Source organism: Chenopodium quinoa, unplaced genomic scaffold, assembly GCF_001683475.1.
Source record: "Chenopodium quinoa cultivar QQ74 unplaced genomic scaffold, ASM168347v1, whole genome shotgun sequence".
Classification (NCBI taxonomy): domain Eukaryota; kingdom Viridiplantae; phylum Streptophyta; class Magnoliopsida; order Caryophyllales; family Amaranthaceae; genus Chenopodium; species Chenopodium quinoa.
In genome coordinates, this window is record NW_018745448.1 from 5,449,287 (window position 1) to 5,460,399 (window position 11,113).

The window sequence follows — 11,113 nt, forward strand, 5'->3', positions numbered from 1 at the left end:
ATTCAACCGGTCTTAAACAAGACCAAAGCTAAAACAGCCGGCTGGTTGCTTATTTTAAAAAACCGCTTGTCCCAACATGGACAAAGGCATCCGGCGACACCTCTCCAGGTGCAATCGTCGCAGAGAACAGACTATTTGTCAGTTCTACGTACCTATGCAGACGGCAAAAACTGAACGACCGAATTGGTCAACTCATAGCCGTCTGACCAGAATGATTTGTGAAGAACGACCAAGTTATCGAATACCGGATGCCCCTAGGCATCAGTCGATCACCGGCTGAAGTTCTCACTTAGGTTATTTATTCCAAAAATTGCACTTTCTATCCCAATTGGGGCAAAGGAGGTGTGCAATGGCTATGCAATCTCTACCAAGACGGGAAAAAACCGTTTAGGTAGTGAATGGAACGCCTGTTGGTGTACGGCTGTGCACTTGGTTTGGGGCAATCACTACTGTGATTGATTGACTTACAAACGTATCATGCTCTTTGCAGCATCAGACGTTCCCAAGTCAATCAACCAACTCCATTTGAAACCAACTACACAGCCGTCCAGGGGCAAGGATAGCCGGCTTTTGATAAGTTAGGAAAAAAAATCGCCGCATGCTTTTGATAAGTTAGACATGCTTTTGATAAGTTAGGCAAAAATCAGGAATATACACAAAAATGCCAAAATTGAAATCCAAAAATGATCAAAACCGACTCAGTCGGTGCATTCATTAAAAGTCCACCCAACCAAACGGTTGTAGTGGATCAAATGTTAACCGGACCCCGTCCGGGAGAAAAGAGAAATTGTTGATTAACCCTGCTCCTCAGTCGGTAAATACAAGGATACTCGGCACGCAGGCCGGAAAAGCAAAGCTTAAAAAAAAAAAAGAGTTGGCATACTACCGCTGAAAAATCACTTCTGGCCTGCAGGCGGCTTCTCCTGGTCCTCTTCCTCATCATCCGAGGGAATCTCTTGTGCTTCACCGGGACCGGGTAGCTCAGGCGGGGGATGCTCAGTGTTGGCGTTAGCCCAGGCGTCAAAGGACTCAGGCTCTGGCTCACCTTTCTCTCTCAAATACACCACGTCCTCGGCGTACCTGTGAGCCAGTGCCCAGATGCCATAATCCTTGTCTGGGTACAAGGCAGCCCAGGCGATCTTCATCCTAACATCGTTGTCAGCATCGCTTTCAGCAACCAGGCGGTTTTGCTCCGCCTCCAGGATTGCTGCAAAGTTTATCTGAGCTTGGGCCGCCTCCTGCTCCAATTTCTCAACCTTGGTTTTTAAGTTGGTGTTCTCTTCAGAAACACCTTGGAGTGTGCCAAGGTCCACCTGGGCCTTCTTGAGCGCCTCGTCAGCCTTCTTGAGGCCCTCATCTGCCTTTTTCTGGGCCTCCTCCGCCTTCTCCTGAGCCATCTCAGCGTCGCTCACCCGCTGGGTGGCCGTCTTCGGATCCGCCTCCAGCTGCTGAATTCTCGACGCCTGTGTCATTGTGATTGCTTTAGTTTCAAGTTCATTTACGATAGTGGAGTATAAAGCAACATTATCAGCGTCTGTGGCAGACTTCTTGGCCCTTTTTACCTCTTCCCGTTTGCGGGAATAAGGACGCTTAAGCCCGTCTACCCGCAGCAGAGCCTGCAAAAACAAATCAAGTTAGTATTGCAGGCGGAGTAAAGCACTTGGAAAGAGTTGTTATCTATCTTACCTCAGCCAGAAGGAACAAGATTCGTTCCAGGTTAAACGTCTCTATCCCAGGGATAGCGTTCTTGTCCTTCTTGCTCACCGCCTCCAGCATGGCTTTAGCATGCTTCTCGACGTCTGGCCAGCGGGGAGATTGATCTGCACCATAATCAATAGGTGATGAGTGCAAAATTAAGGCAGCACCTATCTGTTGCCGACCATCTGAGGATGACGTCTGCTGGGAGTGGGATTTCACTCGCAAAGGCCACCCCAGCTCAGGCGGGGATTCAAATGGGTTCTTACCTTCAGAGCCGGCCAAGCGGGAGCCGCTTGCAGGCGTGGTGAACCCCCCGGTTGCTGATTAGGGGTTGACGAGGTCGAGGCACAGACTGTCGCCTATCCTCTCGTTTCGCCCCCCTATCCGCATCTTTTGGTTCCCGGCTGAGGCGCCAGGAGTTAGGGCGGAGGCTGACTTTTTGGTCTTGTTAGGGGTGGAGGCGGAGTCCTCCCTGGCCCGTTTGAGATCTTTCTGCGGCCGCATGTTTTTCCGCAAGCTCCTTGCGGATGGTTGTAGAGGACCGCTTGGGTGTCTTCTCCGTCTGCATCATGCTTAAAGCTTCTTCTGCAAAAAGAAAAAGATTGGTCAATATATCATCAATCAATTCTGATACAAAAGTACTACATGCGGATGTGAACTCAGGTGCATACGTTTGGTAAACATGTTTCCTAGCCCGCAGGCGGCTAAGAAACACTCGTCCCTGAACCAGGCGCTCTTAGGGATCTAGTTCTTGGGGACTTTTATTGTTTCCCCGGTTAACAAGGTCGCGTCTGTGAGGCCGAAAAAGTCTACCTCAATTATTTTGTCAAAGTCCTCATCTGGGATCCGGGGAAGAGCGCACTTCCGGCCCATCAGGTCGGGCTTCTTATTGTACTAGCGGAACTCATAGTTCTCCCGCTTGCTGGGATCCGACATCAGGTAGAACCTGTGCTTTCAGCCGTCAAATTTGGAGACCTTGTCTAAGGTCATCATGTATTGGGGATACGTGGTTAAAGTGTACCACGCCCTCCAGCCGCCTGGGCTTCGGCTAAGATAATGCATCTTAGTAAAAGCTTCCCAGCCGGGATGGAGCCCCTGGAGCTCGCAGGCGGCAACATACCCCAAAATGTTTGCCCAAGAATTGGGGGTAAGTTGCCAGACTCCGAGGCCATAGCCTCTCAAGATTGCCTTCACCGCCTGGTGAAGGGGAAAGCGAAGACCGGCCTTGAACGCCGCCTCATAACAGCCGAAGTAGCTATTGGCATTCTGTTGATCATCTTCCCAGACGATAGTGCCGTCCTCAGGCGGCAATCTGATTCTGTACCCGTCTCCTAACGGGTGCATTTGTGTAAACCTCTTCAAGTTGTCTTCCATTTGTCTCCTGTCCTTGGCAGAGACGTGAATTTTGAAGGGGTCGTTCTTCTCACTCCACTTCTTCCTCTCTCCTCCTCGCTATCCTCAAGCGGTGGCAAGTCGTCACAGCTCTCAGAAGTGGAGGCGGAGCTGTCGCTCTCCGTCTCCTCCTCATTCTGTGGCAAAGGATCTGAGACGGCTTCATCGTCGCCTTGGTCGCATTCTTCCAAAAAGGAATTTGCGGGAGTCGAAGGGGCACGCGGAGGGGATCTCTCTAGAGCCGTCTGGTTTCTCTGACCAGACGCATCTCCCTCAGGCGTTTGGTCGCCTGAGCCCTCGCTTCGGTAATCCAGAACGACAGCCGTCTGCATAGTCCGAGCCATTGTGTCCTGCACAGACACATAAATGGTCGAAATCCAAGCAAAAGGTTGGTCCCAACACCCTGAGACGGTACTCCCAGTCTTAGACTCAGCCGTCCCCGATGACCGGCTGGATTCTAACCTAGGCTGTGCCGTGTGTGTTGGTGATGCATCCATTTATTTCAAGAAATATGTACAAGCGGTGAAACAAGAAAAAGAGCTGAGAGAGGCAGAGACAGTACCTTTAGATTTGATATCTGAAGATAGACGGGTCCGGCAGGGTTGACGAAGAACGAGTTTTCTCGCTTGCGCTTGACTCAAACGGATGACTTCTGCTCTCTCAAAGTTGTCTCTCTTGAAAATTTTTGTAAACGTACAAAATGATGAGGGTAAACAGCTATATATGGAGGGTAAATGCGGGGGCATTCCCGTAATTTACTCGGAAGATGAACGATTACTTTTTGGTGGTAAAATTACCACCAACCGGAGCGTGACGCGTGTCACAGATGCCACGTGGCGTGCCACGTCACATCTGTGAGGGGCAAATGTTTAGGGTAATTTTACCCCGCCACATGGTCCAATCAGAGGGTGACACGTTTCAGCCCCAGGATGGCCCAAGGTGGACCTATCCCTGCTTGACACGTGTCACTCCAGAAAACTGGGAGGAAAGGCGGCCTTCAGGCCTAAATCCCGAGAAAGCCGCAATGCGACGCAGCCCACCAATAGGGTTCAGTGACCTAATCAGGGGCACAAATCCCGAGGACCCTATAAATAGGGAGATTCCCCTCTTTTGGAGGGCACGTTTTACCATTTATTACAAACTGTCCCTGTGATAGAGACATCTGAGCTTGGAATCCGAGCAGATACCCACCTAAATTTCCGCACCTTTTTCTCTCCCTTCAAGTTACTAACTTGTTCGTCGGAGGCGGAGCACCACCCAACCGGTGTCTCCGTTTGTTTTGCAGGTACAACTCACGCCGGATCAGTCTTCGTGTTGTAACTCTCCCGAGGGACAAAAACACCCAAAACACCATATATTGATATATATATATATATATATATATATATATATATATATATATATATATATATATATATATATATATATATATATATATATACATATATATATATATATAGTCACAGAGCATTAGTGACAGCTGCAATAACTCTTCTCAGAGGGCTAGTCATATCGCGCACGATAGACCCCTAGTATTAAGAAATATAGGGTATTGCATTCTTTTTTTTTTAGGGAAAAGTTTAATGACATTCAAGGAACTTTGGATCTTGCAAGCTAAGTGCTCATTTAAATAATTAAATCATATCATTGAACGGATTAATTATAAAGCCTGACACATCTAATTAGAGCTAAGGTTGTTTACTGATGCAAGACTAGGCCAAATTGCACCAAATTGAAGACTTGGAAAGTTGAAAATTCAAGACTCGAAGACTAGCTAGAGTAGTTAGGCTAAGATCGAGATCTGACCAAATCGACAAAAAGATCGAAAACTTGGAAATTCAAGACCCGAATATTGTAGAATTTAGGCTAAGATTAAGATCTGACCAAATCAACAAAAACAATCCTAACCCTAACTAGCGTAGTTTGAAATGATTTTAGACATTATTTTATACGAAATACTTTATATAGTGATATGAAAACTAATAGTTCAATCCTTTTTCGAAAACCTTGTACAAAATAAAGAATGACATTAAAAATCATTACAACAAGTTCAAACAGAAAATTAATCATTCTAAAGGATTTTAGGCATAAAGTAGATTCAATCTGATCGAGTGGATTGGGTAGCGAAAATCTATATCTAACTGTTCAAAAATCAAATTATTAGAATAAGCTAAGAGATTCATTTTATTAGTTTAAACCAATTTTTAAACTCCCGTAACTAAATGTACGAACTCATACATATTAATGCATTAATGCACGTACTTTGTATCTCATTTACCATGAAAGACTATCTTGATGATGAAATTAAATTGAAATAAAGTTATTTTTATTTAGGTATTATTACACCCAAATTAAATTTTCTTTTGACTTTTAATTGGTTGACTTCGACCATCTTAATGAAGATTGGATTAAGGCTTGATCGACTTAATAAGTAACGGTTTGACTTGGAACCTACGGGCGATGGTATGATTAGAGATACCAACTTATGGGTCCAATAGTAATGTAGACTCCATAGGCATAAAGGAGACACCCTAATATTGTTGAATCCCACACTGTTAAAAGAAGCATGGTCAAGCACATGATATTATTGATTCAAACATGTTCAAATAAGGAAGCAATTGCCGGCAAAGGACAAGGAACCGTTGAACGGTAAAGGCTCAAAGGTCGGGGCTCAAAGGTCAGGGCAATGTTCCCTTAAGATTTGCCTATAATAGCAGAAACTCACAAGGAGGAGGACATCAACAAAACACCTAACAAAAGCATTTCATTTCTTTAATCAAAGTTCTTTGGTTTTCCCTTGGCTTATTAGCCAAGCAATAGGCAGTTTTAGTCAAAATGTTTTGAAATCTGCTTAATTATTTACAATTGTATGAACATAGAGGTAATTTTTTACTAGCAAAATACAATTTTGGCCTTGACTTTATCATTTATTTATTTATTTATTTTGATGATGGAAGACATTAACATCTTTCATTTGTCTTCATCTACATGCTCATTTCTTTGGTTGATGTAACGTCTTGCTTAAATTTTTCAAATATTATGATTTAACTTAATTATTTGTTATTGTTACGTCAGTGAGGTTTGTCAAAGTATAATCAGCAACTGAGGCAACCCCTTAATATCATAAAACAATATAGGATATGGGACTTGTGGATAAAGCAAAGAATTTATCCCAACATTAGCTAGGGTATATTTAAAATTGATTACTGTATCTTTATTGGTAAACTAGCTCTTATGTACTCCCTCCATTTTTAAATATTTGCCCCATTTTTCAATACGTGAAGTTTTAGGAGAAATGAGAGAAAGTAATTTTTTTTTTTAAAAAGTAGTTGAGAGAATTGGAGGGGAGAAAATATGAAAGTAATAAAATATGATTTATGTTGGGTCCACTAGGTGAGAGAAATGAATTAAATATTGTAAAAAAATTTCAAATAAGAAAATGAAGCAAGTATTTAAAAACTGCTGAAAAAAGAAAATGGAGCGAGTATTTAAAAACGGAGGAAGTATGTCCTAACATAATTTTATATACGGTGAAATACTAATTGTAATTATAAAAAAAAAAGAAAAAGATTTTCTCCATCTATTTCTTATCTTATAGATTTAAGTGTGTATTGGACCTTTCACAATTACCCAGGCCATTTACATTATTATATGTTTCAGTTCAATAAAAACAAAAGACCCTTATTGTAAAGTTAATCTACTATATATATTTATCAATTCTTTAAGAGGAGAACAAAGACTTTGGTAAACTAGAAGTTAGGATACCATACCCTAACTTCTATTTATGACGACGAATGACAAGTGCATATTACTTACAATTAATTTCTATCATTATTTTATTACCCGTCAAAAACAATTAATTTTTTTTATTAATCCATAACACTACTGATAACCTTTCAATACTCACTCTCTTTTTTTTTTTTTTTTACTTAAAACTTCTTGTGCTAACAACCATTAACCATTGTAAGGTTCATAGAGAACTATACTTTATATCATCTTGTATACTTAGGAGCACTTGGATGTCTAAGTAAATGTAAGCCTAAGTTAACTACTTGAGAAGTTGAGAGTATTCAGTTTGACAATTATATAATCTAGGATTTAGTCCTTACTTATAGGGACTCATTATATTAATTAGATGTAGACCGATTGATATATTGACAATTAAAATTAAAAGCAAAACACATGTATAGCTAAACTAGTTTACCAATATTCATTTATCCAGATCAATCACTTTTACAAATGACATTGATTTAACAAACCAAAGAATTGCCCATCCCCTAATAAAAGTATAAAACAATCACTAATTAAGCTACTCCACCACCATTCATCAAGAACTAGGACGTTTAAGTTGAACCCAAACACCACGACTAGGAACCCCAGAATGAACCACAAACAACAAGTAATACCCTGGTGGTGCTACATTCACACTCTCGGCCACCCTCGCCGTAACCTTATACGCATACGTCGATAGCTGTTCCACTCTCTCCTCCCCTAACACCAACAACCTCTGGTTCATCCCAAAGGAATGTGTCGTAAAAGGCGGTAGCACCATCGTCACCTTAACACTACTACTACTACTACCACCTCCATTTCCCTCTGCCTCTTCTCTTTTGTACATCCCCAACACGTACGTCACTGACACCATCTGACCGTACGTTACTACCATGCTCTCCGTTTCAACGGCCAAGATTGACGGTCGTAACACGGCGTATTGCTGGTCAAGGTACGGTGGTGAGAATGATTCTAGGCTCAACTCCGTCGGAAATCTTACACCAGGGGTAAAATTGTAATTTACATGCGGGTTTGACCCGCCAATGATGACCCTCCCATCAGATACAAGCACTGCAGAGGAGTGATACATGCGGGGTATTTTTGTCGGGTTTAGAACAACGAACCTCCGGGTCGGGTCGGGTTCATAGGTTCTGTACAAAACCGGGTTTAAAACCGGGTTATCCGCGTTTTCCCAACCGGCGGTCCCATTCCCTGCGCCGTTGATGATGAGTACGTCACCTGTGGGTAACATTATCATATCCGGCATGACACGTGGCATAGGGAGCTTCTCCATGATCCAGTGTGGGCTACTGTCAGTGATTACCATACGCCCGCAGGACTGTGCTGCTGCCACGTAGACACTCTTGTTCTTGGCCAAGTCATAGGACTCCGGCCTTGCGCCGCCGCAGATCAAGATTTCGATGTCGGGTGACGAGGAGTTTCCGGCGATCGGGAGGAGGACGGAGGAGCCGGTGGAAGGGTAATTCCGTCTCGCTAACGAGGGCATAATCGGAAACTTTCTGATGACGTGTCCGGTGACGTAATCGAATTCTATTGACCTGTTGTTGGCGAAGATGAAGAGGTTGCCATTAGGGAGGAGGTGCAAGAAAGGGTAGAGGTTGTTCTCCTTGTTACGACCATCCCACGTGTCAAACAAGAATTGGAGGGGGAATCTCCCGCCAAGTTGACCCGGTGGTTTAGGGAAGAACTCGTAGTTGTGGGACCCACGGCCGCCTACGATGATTACGCGGCCGTCGGGTAAGAGAACATTCGACGCATACCATCTTCGGGAGGAGAGAGAGACTTCGAGCTCCTCCCAATCGCACGGGACGACTACACCCGAGGGTCGTGAGCACGGGGTGAACGTGCGAATGACACGCTCACCCTGCGCGTACCCCCCGGTTTGGATTAATTTCCCAGTGGGGTCCACCGACCCGGAGGAGCACCATGTGTCGGAAACCACCGTGAGAGGGCGGAATGTATTCAAAGCGACGTCGTAGAGTATCGAATGCGCTGTGCAATCGTCTGAGACGCATTTTCCGGCGGGAAGAGAGAGATTAGACGGCCCAAAATCAGTACGATCGAATATCACAATCTGATCATTGTTTAAAAGTTGCATGTGCATTGCAGAAATTCCGACGCTTTTCTGAAGTAAACTCCACTTACCCAGAGGAATCCCGACGCCAGAGAAAGAATCCTCGTCAGAAAAATAGACATCAGGAAGCGTCGGAAGAAGAGGGGAGGAGAAAGAAAGCGTAAAAAGGAGGAGAGAGAAAATCAAGAAAATGGTTTTCTTGATAATAAAACCCACCATTGTTATTTGTTAAGAGAATGTTTCAATCCTGTGAATTATTTCGATGTTATTTATAAAATGAGCAGAGGTTTATGATAAATTTGGAAAGGGGGTTTAATTGGAATGAAACACGGGAAATGTTGTTAGATTAAAAATAAAAGGGTCGGATGATCCGTGAAATAATGTTAAAAATAAATCTAAGTCATCTCTCTGTTTTTTAAGGAGGACGAGATTTTTGGTTAAGTTGGAAGAAAATTTTAAAATCATAGAGGTGGTGTAATTATGGCGCCTTATAATCCTTTATTAGGGCTGGCTACTTTATTATTCAGCCTATCTAATTACTGGCTTTACTGTTACGGAGCTGTTTATGCCAATGTTACAGCTCCAAGTAATTAATGATTATTATTCTTTCTACAATTGTATTCTCTCAAGTTATTTGATTCGTTACTCTTTTAAGCTTTTAAGATATGCTTGTATGATGAGATCGATGAGCATGTATATTTTTTCGCATACTTTTTCTTTAATCTAGCAATGTTTCATGTGTTAATTGTTTTTTGTTATGCGTAGTGAGGATTCTGATCAAGATATTTAGAAAGTCCTATGGTAAGACAACTAATTTGAGATCGATCGATGGAGTATTTTCTTAAGAATTAAGTGTAAATTTTGTTACGAACATAATCAGTTTACAAACCCTAAATCAAATTCAACATGAAGACAACATATATTTGTATTTCAATCAAACAATCATTTATACTCGGTAGTAATTTAATGAGATAATGACAATCTATTTCACGCATTATATTTCTAGTTATTAATAATCCGTATTAACTAGGAATTTACCGATATTAAAGTAAAATATAAGCTCAAAAATAATATAATGGATGTTTATTAGTAATTATATCAATTTAGGAATGGGTATCTCTTTGGCCCTGTTCACTTCACCTTACAAAAATAATATTCAGTAAAAATAAGTTCAATTAAGCAAAAATAAGTTCAATTTAGTAAAAATAAGTTCAGTTCAATAAAATTTAGCAACTTTAAAAAAGAAATATATAACTGAAAATCAGTAAAAATAATTTCAGTTCAGCAAAAATAATTTCAGTTTAAAAATAAGTAGAAGTCAAAGGCCAAATGTGGCATCAAGACTCATTAAGAAATTCAATTAAATGAGACATTCAATTTTTAGACTCATTCATGTTAATCATTTTCCTTAGAAAAAATATAAGGACTATAGATGAAATATTGATCCTCGATATTGTGGCCCTAGGACTATAGATGAAATATTGATCCTCGATATTGTGGCCCTCTCCACTTCACCTTATAAAAATAATACTCCGTATTTAGTAAAAATGATTTTAATTCTAAAAAATATTTCAGTTCTGAAAAAATAAGTTCAGTTTAACAAAAATAAGTTCAGTAAAAATAAGTTCAGCTCAGTAAAAACCGGTAACTTTATAGAATAAATATAAATGAAAATTAGTAAAAATTATTTCAATTCAACAAACGTAATTTTAATTCAATAACATTAATTTAAATTTAATAAAATTAATATTTAAGTTCAGCAAATTTAATTCCAGTTCATTAATTATAATTTTAGTTCAACAAAAATAAGTGAAGTGAACGGGACCTGAAGTGGTTAAGAGATAAGTCCGAACAAAAGAATAAGAATAAGTAATATCTGTCCGGCATTTTTTAGTTAACGAACTTCATAGTGTATCGTATTTGACTATATAAATGTTGGAAGGCAAAAGCAAATGAGCTCCCCCGGGGCGTTAAATAAGAGAATTAAAGTGCAAATATTAGAGTAAAATTAACATTAATTACACCAAACAACGCGTGATTTTGTCATGAATTCCTAGCTTAATACCATTTCAATCAATATAATTTATCCTTATCTAACGTTCCGGGGCGCTATTTAGCAAGATCCTATTTAAGTAATATTGAATGTTTATAAATATG

The 11,113-nt window shown here is 41.0% G+C and overlaps 1 protein-coding gene across 1 annotated transcript; it reads right to left on the reverse strand.

Moving 5' to 3' along the window:
• Positions 1 to 7,275: 7,275 nt before the first annotated feature.
• On the reverse strand, positions 7,276 to 9,468 carry LOC110713839 (aldehyde oxidase GLOX-like). Its single transcript, XM_021892274.1, has one exon. The coding sequence runs from the start codon at positions 9,173 to 9,175 to the stop codon at positions 7,418 to 7,420; it is 1,758 nt and encodes a 585-aa protein (XP_021747966.1). The 5' UTR covers positions 9,176 to 9,468; the 3' UTR covers positions 7,276 to 7,417.
• Positions 9,469 to 11,113: the final 1,645 nt, after the last annotated feature.